Below are 23883 nucleotides of genomic sequence, written 5' to 3'. Positions count from 1 at the left end.
GCCCCTCTAACCTTTCTCCTCCTCTGCCTGCAGGTTGTCATCATGGAGGTGCAGGGGCTGAAGTCGCTGGCCCCCAACCGCATCGTGTACTGCACCATGGAGGTGGAAGGGGGGGAGAAGCTGCAGACAGACCAGGCTGAAGCCTCAAAGCCAACGTAAGCCTTGCTTTGCTCTTTGCTCTCCCCAGCACACTGCTCTGCCCTGTCTCTGCACTGCTGAGTCACTGCACATGGCTCTGCATGCTGAGGGCAGAGGGGACTCTCGGAGGCAGAGGAGAAGCATTCCTTCCTTCCACACATGCAGAGTGTTGTCCTGCAGCTAAAAGTGGCACATAAGCCCTGACTGAGGGGAATGAAGTGTTAATGAGAGGCTTATGTCTCGTGTAGCCATAGAGAGATAAATTTGTGCCTACACATAAGTGCTTTACTAAATAGGGCTGGAGTTAAGCATGTGCTTAGATAAGTACTTGCCTGAGTGTCCATCTGAACTGGTGCCATCAGGTATAGGTACATTATCCTGTCCTCACTGTCAGGGTTTTGGCAGTCCTACAAGAGAGAGAACAGCTGGCAGGGACACAGTCAGGCAGACAGAGGTGGAAGAGAGAATCTGGGAAAAGTTTCAAATTACTCAGTTAAAGCTTTATCTGAGACCTCTCTGGCCCAGTGCTATTCAAGGGCAGAGTCTTGTCCTGTCCTCTTTGACCTCGTCCCCAAATCCTCACTTTTGACCCCATACTTTCTTTTGTCTTACCTGGATGTTGTTAAGCACCTACCAGTAGTGATTGGCCTTCGTTATTTGGAAGGAGAAAATGATGAATGGCTTATTTCCTTTCCAATTTGTGGGATTAGTTAACTTGAAACACTCTGGATTTGAGGCAGTGTTTCTCTGGATGACTGCAGAGATTTCACACTTAAATTAAATTCTGAGTGTGCTTCCTGACAGTGGAGAATTGCTGAGGTGGTGTGAAGCCTCCTCCAGGAGTGGGGAGCAGTGCTCTTGTGCTCATATCCCATTCCCGGTGGTCAGTCCTTAAACATATTTTGCCAGGAGCTTCCCAAGCTCATGGAAGGAAATCCAGAACCCCCTGGCTGCAGGACTGGCAGTGCACAGGCACTGCAGCAGCTCAGGAGCAGTGGGTGCAGGCAGAGACCAGGACAGGCTGCCTTCCCTCTGTCACTGTCCTCTCACAGAGGCACAGAAACCGCTGGTGCCTCATGGCCTGTGCTGCACCAGAGCAGCAGGAATCTGCAGGAAGCTGTTCAAAAACAATATTCCCAATCAGGGAAAGTGCTGCAGCCTGGCTGACTTTTCAAAATGCTTTGAAATCTGCTTTAGAGAAGGAAGGAAGAGAGCTGAGCTTAGAGCAAAATTTCCATGAGAACTTACAATTGTCACTATTTTAGGTATTCTTATTGCTTCAGTGGAGAAAGTTGGGCTCTATTTAGGGGAAATTGCTACTATTCATACTGAAAAAGCACATTTCTCCTGGGTTGCATGTACTTGTTTAGATTGGTCTGTTCATCCCACCTTTGCTCACAGGATCTGCCCTTCCATGCACAGGTCTTCTCACTGCAAGATGCAGGATCATTTCTATGAGAATTGTTTTGAAAATAAGACCTGCAGGAGTGAACTCTTTAATTGAGTGGGTCTTTTTATTATAATTAAATGTACAGTGTCTGGGCATGAAGCCATCAGGCCTCAAGAAAATGCAGCCAACACTGAGTGCTGTGATGTGATAAAAGTCATGCAAGTCCATCACACTCATCCTCTCTCTGCACTGGCTTCCTGTAGAGTGTGAGCCAGGCTTCAGGACTTCTGGATTGCTCCAGCACTTGGGCTAATACCTATGGAAGTGGTTTAGGAGGGGAGTAGGTTTGATGGTTGAATTCCAAGAGGGTCCTAAGGCTTTTTCTTTCCAGAACCAAAGACCAGCCAAGCTGAGACTCTAGAATAATCTTCACAGAAACCAGAGACCATCACAAAAAGCTTGTCCTCCTTTCCTCTCTGCATTAGAGGTGTTTCTTGCACCTTGCCTCCCCTCCCAGGCACAGCAGCAGAGATACAGGATACCAAAGCTCTGTGAAAGCAATTTACTGCACCTAAGTTCTCTTGAGAAGGAAAGAGAATGAATCAGATGTGACATGTTTGTCATCTTGCTTAATACAAGACTTGAAGGCCCCCAGGTGCTCTGGTGATGAGCAGTGATAGAAATAGCTCAGAGAAGGTTTTGGCGAATTTTTGAGCACTGCTGCCTTAGAAACAAAGGGTTTATGGCAATGCAAAACAGCCTTTGGAGGTGTTAGTTTGGATGCTGACATCAGTCTCACTGAGGTCATTCACACTGTGCTTGCTTCTGTGCTTTTTGTAATAAGCAAACCACCCCTAGAGAAAGGAAGCAGCTCAGTGCAGGCATGAGGGACTTCACTGCCCAGCATCCCAGGATTTGTGTGCTTTGGCAGGGGTGTGCCTGGCCTGGGGCTGAAGAACACTTGGGGATTGTGAGCCTCAGCACTATGAAACTGTGAACACCAAAGCAAGTTACCTCTGTACATCCCAGAAGTTTTATGTCTCAGAGGCTCAAAAAGTGTGGATTAAGCACCTGTGCTCAGAATATGCAGTGAATGCAGATCTGGAATCAGGCAGCATTTTTTAACTGCCAGCCTTGAAACTGAGTGAAATTCAGCTTTGCCATTGTCTGGAGGCTCTACAGGCAACAGAAGGCTAAATTTCTCATAAGCATCAGGGGAGAAAAATTACATTTGAACAGTAAGATTCACTGGAAGACTTTACTTTTCTATGACGGTCCCATGTCCTGGGGTGGAGAATGTTAGGGGCCCCTCAACCTTGTAGGAGATCTTTTTACCTAACTCGTGGGGCTGTTCACTTTCACCTCATGTGTTCTTCAAATGCCAGCCCTCAGCTGGAGCACCCAGTCACAGCACACTGGGGATGGTGGCTGCTCTTCAGCTCAGTGCCATGCCAGGGTTCCAGCCTAGCTTCCACATCTCTAATGATAAAAGGAGTTCACCAGCCAAGGAGGGATTTCCAAATGCACTTGGTCTAGGTCTGTGTGAGATTCTTCTTTCATCTTTTTGGTGCAAAACTGGCAGTTTTTGAGAAGAAATCATCTTAGTGACTTCGGAGCTTAAATCCCATTTGCAGATCTGGAGGGAGGCAGGGTTAGCAGCCCTAAATACCCAGTACCCATCAGATGAGTTGTGTGCAAGGAGTTTGGGCTTTGGGACAACAGTAAACACTGGCCTTCTATTTCTTCTCAGGCTTCATGTTGGATTCCTGACATTTTAAGCCCAATCCCTTCATGTGAGGATTATCTGCCTCAGCACAGATGCAGGGGATGGCACAGTTCTAGAGAAAGCCAGAGCTGAAATAGAAAAGTTCATTTCAGATCAAGCTTGCAGTTTTTTATTAGTGGTGCTTTTAATAAGTTGTGTAAGAAAAAGCTTTTGTGTATTATGCCCTAACACGCAGATGCCTCTAAAAGATATCTCAAATCCCAGTGTGAGAAGGATTTTACTGCTTTTCGTACTGGAACTGCATTCTTGCAGATGTTTGTGGGGTTTGTACCTCTCCCCCCTTCCCTGTGTCCTGGCCTGTGGTCCGTCCTCTGATGTCTCCAAAATGCCCTTCAGGAGCTGTGTCAGTGGTGCTGCTGTTTGTGCAGCCTGGGAACAGGGTTATCAAGGGCTTTGGGTGTAGCACAAAAGACCCAGCCACAACCCCCCTGTCCTGAAGTCTCCAGAGAAACTGCTGGATATATTTAAACAGTGACCTGTGCTTGTGGCAGTGCTCATGGTCAGCATCTCACAGCACCTTTCTCTGATGTGAGCAGAACAAAAGAAAAGGGATCCAAACAACAGCAAGGACCTGTGTGCCTTGTGAATAAATGCTACAGATTCTGGAGTTATTTTGGCACCCAGATAAGTCTCACTCTCTCCTCTATCACAGTAGTGAAAATTGGGTGTCCCTGCATTGAACTGGGCTGAGCCATCTGGGGTAAAAGCAGTAAATACTGGTGGGGGAAGAATCTGGCCAACCTGTCTGTGCATTTGGCATGCCAGGAAGGGACAGGGGTGTGCCCTGCTCCTCTGGAAGTGTTTTCATTTTCAGGTTATCTATCCCCCTTGCAGAGCAGGCTCTTCAGTCCTAGTGCAAGGGTGCAGCAGCTCAGAGAATGAGAGGTGAGGATGGAGCTTGTTGTTTTCTGAAGGAGGAAAAGCCACTTTGCATTGCTTGGGATTTTTTTCCATGTAGTTTTCTTCTGTGTGTGCTGTAGGGCAGTGCTGGAGAAAGGACACTCAGTGGCTCTCATCTGACTGCATGCCACGTCTTACATTTGTCAGGACCAAGGGCTTGAGCCTTGTGCCCTTTCTCCAGAGATTCCCTCTTGATAAAGTAATGTCTTTGGTAAACTTCTAAACCTCTTCCATCTCCTTTCCCTTAGCCACCTCCCTAGGAGACAGAGGTGTCTGGTTTTATCTTTGTGCTGGCTCTGATGCTGCTCCCTGATGTGTTTCAAGGTGCTCTGACAGCTCTGCTGCTTCTCTCTGCTCTGACAGGCTGCCCTTGTTCAGATCCCTGCACCAAGCTTAGCACTCAGCCAGAGTTTTTGTTTCAAATTAGTGTGCCACATCCATCAGAGCCCTCTGTCTGACCGTGGGGAGGGACAGGACCTGCATCCTTCTCCAGTGCTGTTTACTCACCTTCACCTTCTGGGAGCTGGGCACTGAGCAGCAAAGGGAGAAGCCCTGTGGGAAAGGAGGCTGGCAAGTAGGGATGCTTTCTCTGTCTGCACAAGGGGAAAATCTGGTCTTTTCATTCAGGAATCCCCTGCCTCAGGCCGGGGAGTTTGAAGTGGTGCCCAGTGGCTTTGCAAAGAGAGGGCTGTGATGGGAGGGTTCTGTTGCAGTCAGTGTTTTGCTGCTGCAGATTCTTGGGAGATGCTGTGAACACTCCCCTGTGGTAAAATGAGAAAACTCCTTCTGAGATGCATAAATTTCAAATATTCCATAAAATTAATCTGACTCTGCTAAACCAAAGGGGTTTATGTTGATGTAAATGAGAGTAGAGTTTAATTCTTGATGTGCATCCCTCAGTGCAGCTGTTGCTGCCAGGCCTGGTAGGTCTCTTCCAGACATGGCAAAGCTCAGAAACAGGTCCTGTGTGACTACACAATTTTAAGTAGACATTCATATTTAGGTTTGCATGCTTAGCTAAGCCCTGTGTAAGCAGAATTCATGTAAAAAACAAAGCAAAAGGAAATTTTAGGAAATAACTGCTTTTTCTTGCCTTTTTTTCCTCCTCCTCACTCTTCTAATTGGCTTCAGCATTAAATATAAGCTGTCTTAATTACCCACACTGATTGGATTGCTTTTCCATTGCTTCATTTCACAGCTGTGCAGATGTTTGCAGCTCTTTCTCCTTAGGAAATCTCTGGGAGCCTTAGGAATGTGTCAAAGCAGGTGACTGGGTACAGCAAACATCAGACACCTTTGTTTGTGGGGTGCAGTCCTTGCTCCTGGGGTGAGGCTCTGAGCAGAGGGTCAGTCTGCCCCAAGGCATCTGTTGGGGAAATGTCTTCCAGGAGAGGCCTCCAGCTTTGGTCTCTGTGAGCATGGAGCAAATGCCCTGAACCCACGATGCTGCTGGGCTAGGAGGTGAAAATTACAGGGACAGGAGCTTCAGGGCAGTTGGTTTTAGCCCCTGTGTCTAAGGCTGGAGGGTACAAAGTGGTGTCCAAATCCCTGACACAAGTTTTCTTCACTTGCAGCTGCTTAGCATGCCTAGGAGAGAGTTTTCTGATGAGACTGTGCATGACTTTGCACCTGAAGGGTTCTGCTGTTAGCTTGGTTTCACCTGCTCTTCAAGTCCCCTTTTGTGTGACAATATTTCCATAATGCTCCTGAGATTTATGCTGTGATGTTCCCATTTCTGAAAGTGGAGGCTGTGGACAAGTCATTAAGCACAGCAAAAACTGCAATAAAAAGTTATTACCTGAGTGCAAGTATGTGATCTATTATAGGAGGTTTTTGTGCAAGTGATTTACTGCCCTTTTTAATTAGGAATTCAGAACCTTGCCTGATGCTCCCTCATAGCTGTTCTGCAGGATTGGTTCTTACCCAGCTCAGCCACTGTGGGACAAAAATTCTGCTTTAGATTAAGTAGCTGAGTTTTTCTCCAGAATAAAGGCAAGATCCTGTAGGGATTCCCTTACCCTGAGTGTCACCCAGACAGCCACACTGCTGTGGAGGAACCTCCTGGGCTGCCATGGAATACTCTGCTGGGGCTCTGGATGGTGATCCCAGGTGGGACCCTGTTCCCAAAGGTGTCATGTTCAGTCGCTGCTCTCCTGTACCACACTAGAAGCTGTGTTGAAGAATAATGTTTCTTTACACTTACCCCTTGTACTTGGTTTCTTCCAGTATCCAGTAAGTGCAAGCTCTGCCTGTGTTTTCCCTGGCTTTCAGGGCACACATAGCATTGCTTTCACATGGATTCTCTGGTGTCTAGTAAGGGTTGAGCTCATGCACCTTCCCTTTCACAGATGAATGTCTTGCTTTTCTCGCCAGCTGTCTAATTTCTTGAGTGTTCCTATGCACTTGGGAATTATGTATTCCTGTGATAGCACATACATTCAAATTTAAGTATTCCAGAAGGTGTGATGCTGCCCAAGGCGATTTTCATCGACACCCGTCTGCTCCATCACTCCTGTGCCTGCAGCCTTAAATGGGGATAGGAAAAACCAAAAGGACATTGAAATGAGACTGAGACTCCGTGATCTGAAACAGTGCTTCATTAAGGGGAGGACTGCAGAATGCAAGGTCTGAGATACATTCAGTCATGGTGTTTATTGCTCATAGTTGGTGTTCTTAAAAAAAAAAAAAAAAAGCCATGCCTTAGTGTAAGTTCAGCACATGATTAAAAAAAAATAAAGAAGCCATGCCTTAGTGTAAGTTCAGCACATCATTTGCCAGGGGAAAGGCAGGGAATGAGGCAAGTGAAAGGGCCTAGTTGTTGGTTTATTTATTAAGTGCTGTGTACAAGTAGTGCACATTATTATTTAATGAGGGGTGCTGCTATTGCTGCAAAGCAGAGTAGGGAGATAGAGGGCATGCTTTAAAGAATTGGTACTGTGCCTGCTCCTGTCTGGACAAAGCTCTGGAATGGTGAAATGAGAGGACCAGCCTTGATAGTGATTTTTCAGCATTTTACGTGTCCTTTCTGTGAAATTAAGGTAGAGTGTGCTGGCTTTGTGAATATGCTGCATCTCCCAACAAACCACAGAACTAAGTATAAAACCCCTTAAAGGGAGCAACTTACTATGCTGTTACAACAAGAGATGGTCTCATACTTCTTCCTTTCAGCTGATTTTGGAAGGGTGCCTGTCCCATTCCACTGTAAAAGGGGGAGTCAGGAAGCCCCTATAAAAATATAACATATGTTGAGGCATAAATAAAAATCAGATTGGTCTCTCTCAGTACCTTGAGTTGTTTTCTGCTGTTTGCATTTAGAAAATATTTCACTGCTTTCTGCTAAGTTTTATAAAGGAAGGTCTAGACTATGTTGGCACAAACCAGTAACCTGTATTTTCAGGCAGAGGATTTCTGTCTCCTTCTCCAAGGTCTGTGTTTGTGAGATACTAAGTTTCTGTAAATCTGGCAGGCTTTATTAAGTGCAAAGTCATGACCAGGCCTTAACCAATGGCAGTCCTCTGCAGCTGTATTTTCTTTCAGGGTGACAAGATCAGATAGGAGAGATGAATCATATTTGCTCATTCTGTGAAGTGAGCAGCTCTGTGGCTGGGTCAGTGGAGCATCTTTGGCCAAAGGAAACTTTGATTAGCATGTGTGTGGCATTGAAGTCACCCTATTCAAGAAGTGATCACAGCCACAGACAGTAAATGCACACAGGCAATTAATGAGCTGTAAACTCCTGCTGTATCCAAAGCAGATGCACTGAAGGAGTACATAAAGTAGGCAGCCCTTGTAAAAGCAATTTTTCTTTCAGTTCAGACCTCCCAGTAAAACAGTATTGGGCTTTCGCTTCCAGTTACCCCTGCTGAGTTTTTCTTCTCTAATTGTGATAGTATTAAACAAGAGCACAGGGCGTTTGAAAAGCAGTCATCATTTAAATCATGGAAAGTATTCACGCAACTTTTTTTCCCTTTTTTAAAATTTTCCCTGTTAATACCCAAAAGATTGTGGTGAATAGCACTGCCACAATTTCACATCCAAACCAGCTGAGGGGTTTCTGCAGCAGAGTCCAGGCTGGGGTGCCGCGGTCTGGGAGGGGTGTGTGGTCCTGGGCTGGGTGCAGGCATGGTGGAGGGACATCTCTGGGGCAGGAATGCCATCTCGTGGCCATAAATAGCTATTATGTGATTTTACATCCACCTCCCATCCCTTCTTCCTTCCTCACGACGCTTCCCCAGTGAATCAGTCATTCTCAGGAAACACAAGTCAAGCTGTATTTTCTGCATAGCAAAGATCATCCCTTTTTGGGTTCCTAAAGCTGTGCTGTCGGCCTCAGCAGCTCCTCTTGGCTGCGGTGCCCCGTGCTGGCACTGGGACGGGATCCACGGGGATTGTGTGTGAGCCACAAGCAGATCAAGAGCAGACCTTTGCCGGCTTTGCTTTGCTGCAGTCTCTGTCAGCTTTACCCTCATCCTTCTGTGCCTTGCACACTCAGGCACAGATGTGATCTCTCCCAGCCATATTTCTCTCTCAGCAGGGCTGCCGTAGCCAGTCTGAGGATGTGGGAGTTGCAGCTCCTGGAGGGAGAGATGGTCTGGTACTGCTGTCTGCATGATGTTAGGCAAGATGGTGCCTGTGTGTGTGACACATACATTGTGTCTCAGAGCTGTGGAAACAGAAAAGGACAGGCCATGAAGTGCTGGAGGGTGGAACACCTCCTTAGCTGCTGTAGATGGAGCCCAGTCCTTAGTGACACACTGTCTCTGCTCACCTTTTGAATAACAGCATAGTGTTTCTGCAGTGGTGTTTTGGGGAAAATAAATGTCCTTTTTGTAAGAAAAATATTTACCAGAGGTGTTCTATTATAGTAAAGGGACTGTTTCATGCTTGGCCATGGGAAACGATGGATTCAGTCAGAGCATCCTTGGGTTATCCCATCAGAGCAGACATCAGTGCTGCATGCAGAGCCATGGCCTCACTCAGTGTTCCCTGGCTGCAGGGAAGGCAGGTACAGCCACCTCTGCCAGCCAGTGCCTGCAGGAATGCTGATTTATCAGCACCTGCACGGGAGCTGTATCAGTGGAAGCATGCTTTAAATCACTGCAAAGTCTGTGCAGGAGAGTCTGGGAGGAATCAAATCTGTTTGTGCTGTCACTCCCACTTCAGCTCAGCTTGTTCCGAGGGGATGGGACTGAAAGGCTGTTCTGGCAGCTGAAAGGGAGGGGAGGAAACAAATGTAAACAAAAATAGGCTGTGTTGTCAATCTGTGTCTGATGTCTTTGGTTATCCTGTTTTGAAGGTGAGTAAACACATCAAAGTTTTACCGTGGGAGGAATCCCAGAGGAGGCTCAGCAGCCCCGAGTATCAAGATGTATTATGGATGCAAACCTTTCTCAGTGCATTTCTGCAGGCAGAATGGAAAGGTGCCTTTCTTAGCACCTGAGTGGTATTTCCTAGCCCAGGATGTTTTTGCATGAGCAATGTATATGCATCTATATGTGTTCCTTGAGATTTTAATTTCAAATCTTTTTTGTGAATCTACAGCAGTCACCTCCAACACACCCTTATAGCAGTGAAAAGACAGGGGCCCTCTATGTCAGGCATCACTTCATCTGCTTGCTGCCTCTAAATTGGGATGAGGCAAATTAAGGCCTAACTCTACTGATTTAATTAGATCTCTCCTTATTGCAGTAGCAGGAGCCCAAAGCAGGTGACTGAGGCCCATTTACACAGTAGTACAGTCCCCTAAATTTGTGGGTTTTCAACTGAGGTTTGCAGTCCTGCTGTAGGAAGTCACAAACTAGTTTGTAGCTGTCCCAGACTGGCAGTTGTTCATGGCATTCTCCTGCTGGATCAGAGTTGTGTGTGTGGAGTTGTGTGTGCATCCCACCGCTCTCCAGGTGTGTGACCCAGCCTATGAGCTTTCTTGGAGTGCCTAAAAAATGCCAGAATTCTTCTGTGCCTTTGGGCTTTCTCAAATCCCAAATACACAAACAAAAAACCTGTTATCCATTTCTATTACCCACAAGAGCTGCAAAGAGTACGTATTTTCTCAAAGGCTTTGGGATGCCCTGCTTCTGTTTATTTATGGATTTGTGACCCAGCTGGTGCAGGTGTGAGCACCTGCCTCTGCCACATGTCACAGACACATCTGTTCTGCCACAAACCTGCCAGTTCAGTGCCTCACCTGCACTGCTTCCTACAAGGAGCTGTCAGCTCTTCAGCCTCTTCCAGCCATTGTCTAGTTTATCGTGTTCCTAGAAGTTCCCAAGCTCTCTTTTCATTTTTTAAAATGGGTATTTTCATCCCAGTGGGATTAATGCCATCCCTGCATGAGGTTTTGCTGTTGACCTGAGTGAGTCTGTCTGTGCTCAGTTATAATGAACTATTGCCTTCATGTATGGGTGAGGGAAGTTCAGGTAGATCACTGACAATTTTGGTCATCAACCTCTAGTTCAATTTTTGAATGGCTGGTATAGATAAAGCATTAGAGAATATAGTAAAAAGCTATCCTGTGTGCTTCTTCATATATAGTTAACTGTTAAAGATACTTTAAACCTGTTTATTTTCCTCCTCACTTGTGTCTCTAGGAATATGTAGAAAAGAAACACAGCTTAGCATTACATTAGAGGAAAAGGTGCACTACTCCATCAGCTGCATGAAGGTAGGTTAGCTCAGTGCCTGGTGTGCTTCTGCTCTAACTCTGTTTTTCCCAGTGCTCAAGCATGGGCATATATGATTTATGGCCCAAGATTTAAAGGTCTCTTCTGGGAGGGGAGGAGTGTGCTAAAGTAATAAAACCATCATTTGTTAGACAGGATTTCTGGGAGAACTAAACTGAGACTGTATGTAGCATTTCAGTCTGCAGCAATGCACTCCAGGGATCTGAACTCTCCATCCACAGAGCAGGGTCCAGATCCAGCAGGGACCATGACTGGACACCACAATAAGGTGAGAAACCAAGGCTGGATTAAAAGCATCACACCACACAAGATGAAGCAGTCACCAAGCCCAGGCAGTGTCTGTCAGGCTGTCTGTGCTGCCCCCTTGGTGAACTCCTCTTTACTAGCCAGCTCACTTTGGAGACCTAGCTGCAAGTACACCAGGAGGGACACAGACGTGTCCAAAGAGGAGAGATGAGGGTTGTAAATTAAGAGAAATGCATGAAGCACAACCCTCTCCACCAGCACTGCACAAGGGAGGGAGGTAGCCAGACTGGCCAGTCATGGCATCCTCACCAGATCCCATTCTGACAAGAGAAGGACAGCTGCCCTTGAAATTATTGTCCCAACCATGGTCACATACATTAAATGCCTTTCAGCTGGACTCTGTGCCCTTGCACACAGCCAGCTGGCTGTGCAGGAGGGCAGGTGATGCTGGTGTTGGTGACCCTGCAGGGATGGAAGCAGCTGCCTGCCATGCCCTACCTTCCCAAGGACATGTTCCTGTCTTGGGAGGGCAGGCACTGCTGCTGAATCGGTTAATTTGGGAAAACTATGCTGAGCAGGTGGCTCAGTAAACTCCTGCAAATCTGGCCAACAGGTAGGAATATTATTCTGCATGACTTTTTTACTGAAGTGGTGAATTTATGGGAACAAGGCAGAAGGGCAGCAGCTCTGGCAGAGAAGATTGTCCCAGGAAACTGCTGAGGCCAGTGAGCATCATGGCCAACACCTGGAGTGAGCCCACTGAGGGGACAGCATAGCTCTCCTTTGGTACACATTTTTACTTTCATTTTCTGATTTTTTTTATGTTTATTCCGTGCGTTTTCTGATTTTTAATGTTTATTCCATGCAGGGATAAAAGATACCCTGTGGTAAGTTTGAGGCCCATGAGAAGTGGTCATAGATGGTGTTTAAATGTCCCCCCTGTGGAAAGCACATGGCTCTGCAGCTGCTCCCCTGTTAGCCTGGTTAGCAGGGCTGATTCATGGCCCAGCAATGCAGCCCAGTTGCACTTGTTCATTATTTATATAAATCACAAGCATCAGTGTTCTGGCTACATCAAGTTACAAGAGCATTGATGGAAGAAGGGTGACTGTTTTAAATTAGGCAGGGGCTGAGCAGACTTGCTGGAGAGCACAGTATATTAATGTAAGAGTTTAATGAATTTTCCCAGATATTAAATGTGTATGTTCACTTATAGGAAGGTCACAGGTGCTCAAATTTCCCTTAGAGGAACTTGCATACTTGAATTGAACAGAAATTACTAACATCAGTGTCTCTCAAGGACAGCTGAGAAAATTGTAGGTCACATAAGCAGGATATTGTGAAGAAAAGCAGTTGAAGTCAGAGACCCTCCTGCCTGGTTTCATGTGATACATGAGTGCAGTCAGGACAGGGATCTTTACAGGATTTTGCTCAAGCCTTATTCATATCCCAAATAGTATTTCAATCCTGAATTTTAACTTAGCAGTGCCATAGTGTTTTAATTTTTTTGTCTTTTTAGCTGTGTGGTAATTAACTTTATAATTGCTATTTCTGCATTTTAGAAGCCCTCAGCCCCACAGCCAAAGATCAGTAAAGCCCTGCACTTCCATGGGGTGGTGACAGTTGTTTCTGCAGTGACCTTATGGCGGGAAAGGGTAAGAGCTTGGTACAGCATCAAGGGGAGGAGAGCGGTCTTACAGATTTGGGCCATAAATTGGGAAGGGCTGAATAGCATCAACCTGAAGGTTTTTCAGATCAGCAGTCCAAGACAGCTGAGAGCAGCTAGGTCTGAGTAGCCTGGCACCTGCATTGGCAATGGCATCACAGCCCCTCGTGTGTGAGTGAGGGCAGTGTCTGTGACAGCTCCTGAAATCACACAGGTGAGCCCGTCCTTCCAGTGCTCCATGAGGCTGGGGAGGTAATGGGAGGCAAGAGCTGACCTCTGTTACTTGTTGGCCACTCACACCCTCTGGATATGTGTCATTTTTTGTTCCATTCAGGATAAAATCACAGCACTTCAGGCTGTTTGGTCAGTAACTGTGATGGCACCTCTAGGTGAATCTGCAGACACAAAGTCTGCAGTCATGATCTCCTTATTATGCTTGTAAAAGGTAAAACAAGGGCCAGCATCTGTCAAGTTAGCACCTGGGGCATATCTCAACCTTTGGCACTTTGCAGCCAGAAGAGTTTAACTGCTTATCCTAAGTTTGAATCCTAAATAAGAAACCCTGGAGACAAACGTAGATCCTGGTGAGAGCACTGGAACAGCAAGATGCCATAAATAGGGCCATGATTCTAGTAAATTCTCTGTGCACAGCAGCATTTCTTTATCAGTCCCAGACTTTGGGATGCACTGGCCAATAAGAAATGCTGAGCTGAGGGGTTCAGGCAGGATTCAGATAGTTAATACTGTCCTGATTGAGGAAGTACTGCCAGGATTGTTCTGCCTGTGTACCTTTTTCTTGGTGTTTGTACATCCATATGTATCCATCTGTATGTGTGTGTCCTCTTGGCCAGAATGACATTTGTCTGTCTGCATTTGCAGATGTTTTATTGCTTTGAGGTGTCAGCATGGGTTCTGTGATAGGGGGACAAAATAGCATGGCCACTTCATGGCATTTGTCCACAATGGATCCCAGTGCACTTTCCCAACAAATGAACTCCTGCAGTGATAACCTGCTTAATGATTAAATATGGAAATGAAACCATTCCACTGTTAGTCCCTCAGAAGATGCTAATACCTAGCTACTGTCCAGAGATAATTTTCTGAACAATAATTTAATACACAGCCCAGATAAACTGGGTACTCAGATTGAATACAAATGATGTTTCAGTGGCTTGAATTATGGCCTTATGCTGAGCATCACTATGGCAACTAATGACATCACCACAGGCTCCAACCAGCACAAAACTCAACTTTTGATGGTCTCCATTTGTTGGCGCAGATCTTTTCAGGGCTTTTGGGGGTATGAATATGTAAGCACCAGTGTTGTCAAGGATTTGCTATGTATGTTTGCTGTCATTTGAAACATTTATTCTCTTTGTGGTTAATGTTGTTCCCATGAAGGAAACCTAATGAAAATTACTGTTTGTATTTGGTTAGTAACATTTGTTGATAACATATGGTCTGGGAATGCTTCAGCAAATAAGAGCTTTTTAATAGTAAACAGAGATACGAGTTCTATAAAGCAGATGCTGTCAAAATACACAGTGGAAGGTTGGATATTTTCTTACTTTTGCCTCTTACCCAAAGCAAGATAATCTTCCTACTTTCCCTCCTGGTGACAACGCAGTTTTTTGAGAGAAAACATAACCTGTGACCTGAATCTGTGATTAGAAAATTAAGTTGTTTCTTGCTTCTTACCCTTGAAATATTTTTTAGGTAACTGATGGCTCACACATGGAAAAAGATATTATGTAAAGGACCTGACTGGACCTCTAGTGCTATAGATAATTTAAGCCAAACCTCTGCTGTCTGGCACTGGTGGAGGTTTGATGCATCATTATAAAAGACGAAAGATATGAGACAGTGACACCAGGAGAGGAAGCTTCAGAGCAAATGTGCTGAAGAACCCAAGTTTGTTAATCAGCTCTGTGCTGAACATGCTCATCTGCTGAGCTCAGTTGGACAAGATTTGTTCAGCGGGGAGCAAAGCATAATCCCATAGTCCTAGAGCACAAGGAGAAGTGAATTATTTTTACTGATTATTTTCCAAAAGCTAAAAATGCTGCTTGGTGTTCATCTTTGAGGAATATCTAGTCACTGGACCATGTCTTCTGAGCCTTTTCAAGGGAACTGCCTTTCTTTAACTGAGGATCTAGTTTGAGGACAGCCTAAAGTGAGAAAGTGTCATTAACAGAGTGAGGGGGAATAGAAGTGGTTAGTGAGTTATGGTGTTATCATGTGGCTTGCAGCATTCTGGGTGGCAGTGTGGGTTCCACCACATCACCCAAAGGTGTTGCTCATGGCACGCTCTTGGCAGGGTCCCACATGGAATGAGTTCATGTTTTCTCTGCATTTGGGCAACTTGTGATTGCAGAAACTTGTAGATGTCCTCTAGAGACATCTATGTGTCTAGAGGCTGTGGATAATTCAGCCTCCATAGCACTCCTTTCCAAGCCAGGGAAATGACTCAGAGAGTACAATAGTAGACAGTGGTTGATGGTGTAGTTGCAGAGGTGACATCTTTCTGGCCACTGCAATCCCACCCACAAGGAGCTGGTGTCCTGCTCTGTAGCCCTAGCAAACTAGGATTACTCCAGACATAATGGCTTGGACTTAAACTTGGGTTGGGCTGAGACTTGGAAAGAGACCCAGGTTAAGTTGCAGTTTCTTCAGAAAAAGCAAACCTCACTCTCAGCCTGGAAAGCAGAGGTTAATTAGCGAAGAGAGGAGCACAGGCATGAGTGATTACAGACATCCTGGGTGCAGATGTCTTCAATCCTCTACTTCTCTTGTGACTGCATAGGCTGGCATTGCAGAAGACATTGTTCTTTCTAACTAAGAAAATTCTCTCAAACTTGGTTTCGTGCTGCTCCCAGATGCTCTCTTTATTTCCCCAAAGGATCATCATGGGTTTTCCAAACATCTGTCCCACATTTCCCAAAGAAGATAATTAATGCCCTTGTCACTCACAAACCCAACCACTTCAGCTTGTGTCAGACACTTTTTAGGTTAACTCTTTCATGCCTGAGCAGTGTTGCAGCTGAGCTGAACACCTCTCTGTCCTTCTTTTCACAGCTGGGGCACCCAAGGAGACTTCACAACAACCCATGCACTTCCTGCAGTGAAGGTGAAGCTGTTCACAGAGAGCACAGGAGTGCTGGCTCTGGAGGACAAAGAGCTTGGGAGGGTAAGGAGATTTTGAGTTTAATAATGTTTCCTTCTGGCCCTGCTTTTCTAGAGAAATCTCTCCTGTACAGAAATATCTTTGGAGCACAACATGCTCTGCTTTTTTGCCAAGCTTCAGGAGGGGTAAAGAAAGCGAGCTCTGCACTGCTGGAGAGGAGTGCATCTCGCATGCTGTCTTTGTTGTGAGTTTTTAATGGCAGCATTTCAGCTGGCTGTGCCTGCTCTGAGCAAAGGCAGAGGATCTTGTGTGCAATATTGGCAGTCCGGAAAGCCTCAAAGGTTGCTTGCGGAAATGGACATTCCTGAGGCAGAAAAGGGGATTATGCTGAAGCAAAAAGAGGGGATTTAAGTTTGGCAGGGGACTGTTAAGTTTCTCTCATGTCTGCTGAGCAGCCGGTGCACGGTTTGAGCTTTTGAAAGCACTGACTGCAGTACTCCCTGCAAAGGGCTTGGAGCCCTGGCTTCCCTGGGGGTGGATGGTGGCTGAGCTGGTGGCTTCAGTGGGGCTGGACTGGGGAGTGAAACATGAGGATTCATTGCTCTATCAATGGTGTTAACAGCAAAGAGCTCAGATTCCCGGGGTATTGGCCACAGAGCAAATCTTCCCATCTCTGCCCCTTGTTTGTGGTCCCTAAAGCAGTGCCCTGGCACTGGTGGCCCTTGATCACTGCAGCCCACAGCTCCAGAATATCTGTGGATGGAACTTTCCTATGGCTTTGGGGCAACTTCAGTTGTCTCCATGGATCTTGTGCAGCTGTTTAATTTGTGTTGGCCCCTGGCAGAAGTGGCAGCAAACTCCTTGCCATGCCTTCCTCAGCTTCTCAGGCTGAGATCAGTGTGATGATGACTCCATGAAAATCAGTTTGGGGTAAGAGGAGTTGGCACCTCCTGTTGTGGCTCAGCATGACCCAGGTGATCTCCAGGGGCAGCCTGGGCTCTGTCTGCCCTGCAGCACTCCTTGCTCTCCATCCTGTCTGTATTGCTGTGGCCAAGAAATCCATGGCCAGGAAAGCCACTGATCCTGTTGCAAGCCCAAGAATTATATTTCCAGTTATGGACTAACCTGTTCAGGTGTTTCTTGCTAACTCCATGGCTGTTTGTGCTTTGACAAGGAAGAGTCTCTGTTCATTCAACAATTTTCCTAATTAACATGGTTTTGTGTTAATCCTGTTCATAAAAGTTTAAAACATTCTCTCAGGACCTAGTGAGCTGCTGATTTAAATTTATAGCTTTATTGTGGAGAATGCTGTGTGTAATTTTGTCTCATGTAATTCATGTTCATTTTAATTATTTGTGTTTTCATGTTCATGAAGTATCCTTTGTTCTTGCACTTGAGAGAGAGAAAAGCAAAGCTACCCCCTCTTTTGCCCTCTCAACCTTCTCTTCAAAGGCAGTCACAGTCCCTTCAGACTTTCTCATCCACACCTTGATCCTTCCTTTCTCCCTGTCCTCCTTTTTTGACAAAGAGGATGACCCCTCTAGGCTGCAGTACTACAGCTGAAAACCTACAATTGTTTTGCTGCACAGCATCATAATATTTTCAGGATTATTTTCAAAACCTCCTACTTCAAACAGCCTGGCACCCTGCCTTTATCCACTTTGGCATGCTGAGCAGAGCTTTTCACCCAGCCAGCCGCGCTGCCATTCAGGGATTTTCCCCTGAGTGGTTACACTCAGTGCAGCCCCTCTTGCTTTGTGAGCCTTGTTTCCACTGGCAGCCATGAGCACTGCTGACTTTGCTGGTCTTGGGAAGCAATTAGCTGTGCATGTTGTTCTGAGAAAGATGTCAGCACCCAAAGCAACCCCTGTTGCCCTGAAAGGCTGATGAGCCAGCCCTACCAATGTGCTTTAATTCCCAGTCCAGCAGGAAACCATCCCTCAGCCCTGAGTTTCTGCAGGCTGAAGGACACAGGCCAGCAGTGGCAAGTGTGGGGAGCTGGCAGTGATTCCCCTGGCCTGTGGCCACCAGTGCTTTCAGTCGGCCAAACTTCAAAGGGACGCTCGGTGTACCCGGAGCGGCCGAAGGATGACGCGTGTCTGCTCAGGCTGCATCAAGATCTCTTCTTTAAATTATAATGAAACCGGGAGTGTGTTAAGCCCCTGGTGTAGCTGTTGGAGTGGGCAGGAACCTGCCTGCATGGAGAGAAGAGGAAAGCAGGTTTTATACACAAAACACCCCTGCTCAGCCACCCTTTGAGCAGTGGCTTTGTGCTCTGCCAGGCGGGTACAAAGCCCACTTTCTATTGCCAGTGTTGAGCTGGCAAGCGGCCGCCACTCCTCAGCTCACCACTTTTATCCAGGGGAGAATTGGAAAATGCTCCCAAGCCCTGCACTGCTGAATGGGCAGCTGAAGGCCTGGGAATACATCCTGACCCTATTGAAGCCAGTGGCAAGGCTCCCATGGGTTTCAGCCATGCCAGTGCTTCATCTACTGAGGGCAAGGAGGGGAAGAGCTGTGAATTGCAGCACCACTGAGAAAAGTTTTTGTCTTTTGTTGATAAAAGAGTTAGAAATCAAAGCAGAGAGCATCCCAAGCACACAGAATGGCTGCTCCCTCACTAAGAGATGCAGCTTAGAACAGGTGGATGTTCTTGCATGTCCTGCCTGGCACTGGGGTTCCTTGGATGCTGCTCAGAGCTTGAGTCTGTCATGGTTCTAACACCCCCTGCCTCAAGGAAAACTCGTTTCTCATCTTCAGGATTTGCTTGAATGTGTTTTCTTCCAAGAGTGATGCAGCACAGACTGGTGTTGCTCAGTTATCTGTGTGACTAATAGCAGCTTCAGATTCCTGACAGAGAAAGCAATTCAATAAAAGAAGAGATAAATAACATTAATGGATAAGGGTAAAGTTGAGAATTTACTGATGTTTACCTCAGGCTTTAGAGGAGGCAATAAAATAAGTTGTACAGTAATTCATGAGAGGATAATAGCATCAATGATATTTTGGTGGAAAACAGCCCCTAGATTGTTGAATCAGCAGCAAAGTTGAAGAGCAGAGGAATACAAGATTATAGTCTGGGCTGGAGTTTGGCAGGAGCATAGACTAAGCATGAGCAAGAAATGAGTGATGGCAGCACACCAGTTAATGAGGGTGAATGCTGCCATTTGTAAGAATTGTGAAACAATTTGCTTGCATAAAGATTAATGAATTTAAAGAAGATTCATCTCACTACAGCACAGTGGAAACTTGAATTAATTTGTACCAGGCAAAGTCACCTCTAAGAGTGAAAGCATCAGAAAGGGAGCAGGTGTAGGAGGAAGGGGATTAGGCCACCTCAGAGAAAACATGGAAATACCAGAAGATGATCCTCCCAGCATTTCCTGCTGCATGAAATGGAAGCAGAGTCCTGCAACCACTCATGTGATGACATGGGATGCAGATTTTATCTGCTGTCATAGCTCAGTCAGATGTACCCTCCTGAAATGACAGGAGCTGATCATGGAGCTCTGCCTGCACAGCCCCATGAGCTGACTGAGAACCCAAAGAATATATGACCAAATCTCAAAATAACAAGCTGTACTTTAAAAAAGCAATAGAAAGCAATCCTCATTGATGTGAATAGGCATATCCAGACTGACTTCTAGGACAAAACTAGGTCATCTGATGTATTTTTGTTCCACATTGTTAACGTTCCCCATTAAACCCAATTTTATGAATAATTTTTCCCTTCAACATTATTTGTTTTAATTCTTACAGGTTGTTCTCCACCCTACTCCTAATAGCCCAAAGCAGTCAGAGTGGCACAAAATGACTGTTTCCAAAAACTGCCCTGATCAAGACCTGAAGATCAAGCTTGCTGTGCGAATGGATAAGCCTCAAAACATGAAGCACTCTGGGTAAACATTTGTCTCAACCTAAAGTCATTTTGTTTTGAATGTGCATTAGGAAATTTTGCTTTTTAAGGTTCTCAAAGAGAAAGTCTCTTTCTCAAGTTCACAGGAGGTGAAGCAGAAAGATAAATATAAAAATGGCATTATTTCAGTCATTTATAGTGAACTTTCCATATTCTTAGCATAGTCTTTTTTAATGCATATGAGCCAAACATTTTAAATTTTAAACAGTTTTCCTCACAGGAAATTATGTTTTTTCCTATGAGAAATGATAGATGAACTGTCCAACTCTCTTACTGAGAATAATATAACTTTTTAAAGTTATTCTGTGTCTCCCTGTATTGATTTCTCAAAACCAAAATCACAGTGCACTTTCCACTTGAAATGAACCCCAGTGTGAGCAGCATTATTTTTACTGAGATACACACCACAATTAAATAAATTCCACAATTGTCTTGAGTAGGACTAATAATTGGGAAGGTTAAAAGGGACACAGGAGGGAGTTTCAGAAGATCTGGGGCCAGAGGGATCCCTGACCACTTCTGCCTTCATATAATTACAGATTAGATCATCCTTGGGAAGATCTAGCTAAGGCCATTGGCAAGGCTCTGACTGCTCTTCAGAGCTGAGGATGTGACAAAAAATTGAAACTATCCAGGAAGCTTGATGTTGGAAATAGCTCTCCAGTCTGGTTTTGGTGCTATAGAAGTGACTTTGTTCACTTTTATTTTCATGGCATTTTGTTAAATTCCATCCATTATTAGGTAATTTAGATAACTCATTTTTTCTAATTCCTCCTCCTCCTGTTTTCTCTGCTTATGAGATCAGAGCCAGTTGTCTTGTGTGAAGTTTAATTTTTTCACCACAATCACAGGCACCAAAGCCAGAGAGGACAGGTCCCCTGTCCTGTTTGTTTCCCTGATCTCAGCTGATAGTAGGGCTGTTTTCTGGGTTTTTTTCTACTAACATTTGATCTACCTATAAAACTCTGAGGTTTATACCTCTTGCTACCAGAACTGAGATTATCTTTCTGTTGATGTGAGCAACAATAGCCAAAAGGATATTTATTACCTTCTTCTTGGACTAGCCAAGGACTCAAAGCCCACATCAGCATGAGTTGGAGTTTTGTGATTTAAACATTCACCGAGTGTATGCTAGATCCCTTCTGGCATAAGGAACCCCTTGCATAACCAAAAATGAAATCTTTTTTGTATTTATTGAGCCAGAACTAAAGTAATTATAATGATACATAAAACATATTAATGCTGAATAATATCCTTATGTTTATTATTAGCCTGGTGCTGCCACTAGTTTTGCCAGTGTTTGTGTTATAGTGTCACAGTGGCCAATTCATCACAGAGATTAAATGCTTATTTTGACATTAATTTTTAAAGTTAATTCTTCCTTTGTAGAAAAGAGTAAATTCACTCCTCCTCAGAGATTATTCAGTTTGCTTGAATTATCTGTAGCCAAGCAATTTCTCGGATTTCATCTTAGAGCTGCTCAGTGAAGTGCCCTGGTTTAGTCAGTCCAGTGGGTATTGAGATCCTGTGTGCTGGGTTTGATGTAGGAAATGTCCCTCTGTTTGACAGCTCCCCTCAGCAAAATGGTTTTATGAAGGCTAAAGCAGATTTGGGATTTTCTCCCTTAATTCTTCTGTTGCAAATGCATTCTTCACCCATCCAACCATGTTGTAGCTATTCACTGGCACTAAAGAGCTTCAAATTCTGAGCAAGTTGTGAAAGACAAAAGGAAAGAGAGAATTAATACTGTGTAGCATTAAGGGTCTGTAAGATTTTTATGTCACTTTCTTTGCAGGTAATCTGTTCAGGCTAGAAATAAACCCATTCATGAGTGCTGCTGAGCTTGAGAGTCTTGTAATTGCTCCTTCTTGTGCATTGACTTCAGTTTCTAAGTGTAAACAGAATATACTGAAAAGCAAGAGAACAAATTAACACTTGTGTGCTGAATTCACCTGTTCTTTTCTCCTAGGTATTTATGGGCCATTGGTAAAAATGTTTGGAAGAGATGGAAGAAACGATTCTTTGTCCTGGTCCAGGTAACAGATGTAACTAGAAGTGATCTTAAATCACAACATGAAGTACTTGAGTCTGTCCTCTGGCCATTTTCAGTGCCATGTGATTGATGCTGAGCTGTGGTTCTGTGCAGGGTGGCTGTAAATCATGGATTCTTTTCTAAATGTATGGGTGTTCTCAAGGATAGCCCAGTTGCGGACTTCTAGCCTTGAGTTTCCAGATGCACTTGAATGCTTGATAAAATGGAGAATCAATTTTAGTAAGGAATTAATGAGGTGAGGAGGAAGCTCAGTCTGTCTTGGTTGGAGGTTCTTGGGCTCTCTTTTGAACCTCCAGGTTAAATTTGGAGCCCATTTGAATCTACAGAAGTTTTATCACTGGCTATGTCAGAATCAACATCAAATCATTCTTGACATCTGTCTTGCCTTCACATTTATTACTGCTTCTCATTGTCTAACAGCTCTCAGTGATCATTTTGAAGTCATTGTTTTGTAGTATCTTCCTTTTTCCCTTTTTTCTTGTTTTCACTTTTTGCCCTCCCTGTGGTTAGACCTGTACATTTGACCACTGTTAAGAATGGAAAGAGGAAACAGGCAGATGTCCTCTGTAACCTTGAAAGGTTCTGCTCAGTGCTTTGTGTGTTAGATCTTCCTCACCTTCCAAGGACAGGTGAAACCACTGCATTGGCCACAGAAGTGTGTGGCCCCAGTGTGAGTGATCCATCTTCACACCAACCTGAGGAAGTCACAGAGTCCTCTTGGGTCCATCTCTCTCCTCTCTGGACTCTCTTGGTGTGTTGTCTCCAAGTGTGAGGAATAAAACCTTTGTTCAGGGTTTTCTATGAAAGCAACACAGAAATGCTCTGATAAAATAACATGGGATCCAACTGAGCTCTTGTGACACCAGAGATCCAAACTGATCAGGTCAGAAAGTAAAACCCTGCTGCTGATGAAGCAGATGGCAGGTCGGCTGTAGAGGGGCAAAGTGTAGGAACAGACATGGTATAAACCAGGTGCACCAGACTCCACATTTGGAGCATGCTTGTTTATGTGCTGTCCCGTGCTGGTGAGGGGAGGAGTCCAAGCAGTCCCTCTTCCACCTTAGACACCTGATTTACCTGTCCTAAATCACCTGGGGTATGCTGGTTCCTTTGTTTTGTGTTAGTTATTGCTCCAAGTTCAGCTGTCTCAGTAGGAAGCTTAATTGTATTCAATCCCCTTTTAGCCATCACGGCTGGCTTCCATTGCATGAAACTGTGGGGGAGATAAGGAAATCCAACCTTGGGAAGTACAGGAGATCTAGGATGTGTGGGACCCATGTAAGTAGGAGGCTATTTGGAGAGACTCATTGAGTACCTAGTCCCATAACCAAGTATGATCAGCAGAGGCAGTTTAAGTGCTCATTTTGTACTCCACGTGGGGTCAAAATGACCACAGAGAGGGGGGAGGAAGTGTGGAGCACCCAGAGGGCACGCCTCTATCTGCCTTTCCCTTTTGGGAACATTTTATACTGACCCTGTTCTTTGGCAGAGATTGGAGGATTGCTTTTCTCTGTATGTTTCCTTTATAATTTTCTGAAATTAAGTTAGAAGTGCTATGGCTGTCCATGATCACCTGTAGTGCAACTGGTATTGCTTTTCCCTGAGAGACAATTCAGTCCTATTAGACCAAGTTCTCAGTTCTTTTTTTCCCTGGGAAGAGGATGCTCCAAAACAGAGACTCATTTTTCCCAACCTCATTTCTCCCATAAGTAATTCTATTGATACTCTTCTGTGCAAGGTTTTGCAGGTTTGGACTTGTCTCTCAGAGCCTTCTGGACATTCAGTGTGGTTGCAGTTGCTTCTCTGGTTTTTAGCTGCTATAAATTCTTAGGCTTGCTGTGGAATTGAAGCTCTCAGAGTTATTCCATGTTTTCTCATGTTACTAGGTCTGTATTCGTCAGTTGGCATATCAGAGCAGGATTTGGCCAGAAAAGCAATTCATTTGAATAAGATGAGCAGACTTTTGCCCCCAGAGAGTCTCTGT

The 23883-nt window shown here is 45.0% G+C and overlaps 1 protein-coding gene across 10 annotated transcripts in view; it reads left to right on the top strand.

Moving 5' to 3' along the window:
* CADPS (calcium dependent secretion activator) overlaps positions 1-23883 on the top strand; it is a 203784-nt gene that overhangs the window by 75312 nt on the left and 104589 nt on the right. For all 10 annotated transcript variants that reach the window (XM_058813144.1, XM_058813143.1, XM_058813147.1 and 7 more), the window contains exons 6-9: positions 34-155; positions 15882-15993; positions 19690-19829; positions 21816-21882. In XM_058813144.1, coding sequence (XP_058669127.1) covers positions 34-155; positions 15882-15993; positions 19690-19829; positions 21816-21882 — 441 coding nt within the window. The remainder of the gene's footprint in view (positions 1-33; positions 156-15881; positions 15994-19689; positions 19830-21815; positions 21883-23883) is intronic.

The sequence above is a fragment of the Ammospiza caudacuta genome, chromosome 12, assembly GCF_027887145.1.
Source record: "Ammospiza caudacuta isolate bAmmCau1 chromosome 12, bAmmCau1.pri, whole genome shotgun sequence".
Taxonomy (NCBI): Eukaryota; Metazoa; Chordata; class Aves; order Passeriformes; family Passerellidae; genus Ammospiza; species Ammospiza caudacuta.
The sequence above is the reverse complement of the archived record's forward strand: the minus strand, read 5'-3'. Positions and strand labels throughout refer to the sequence as shown.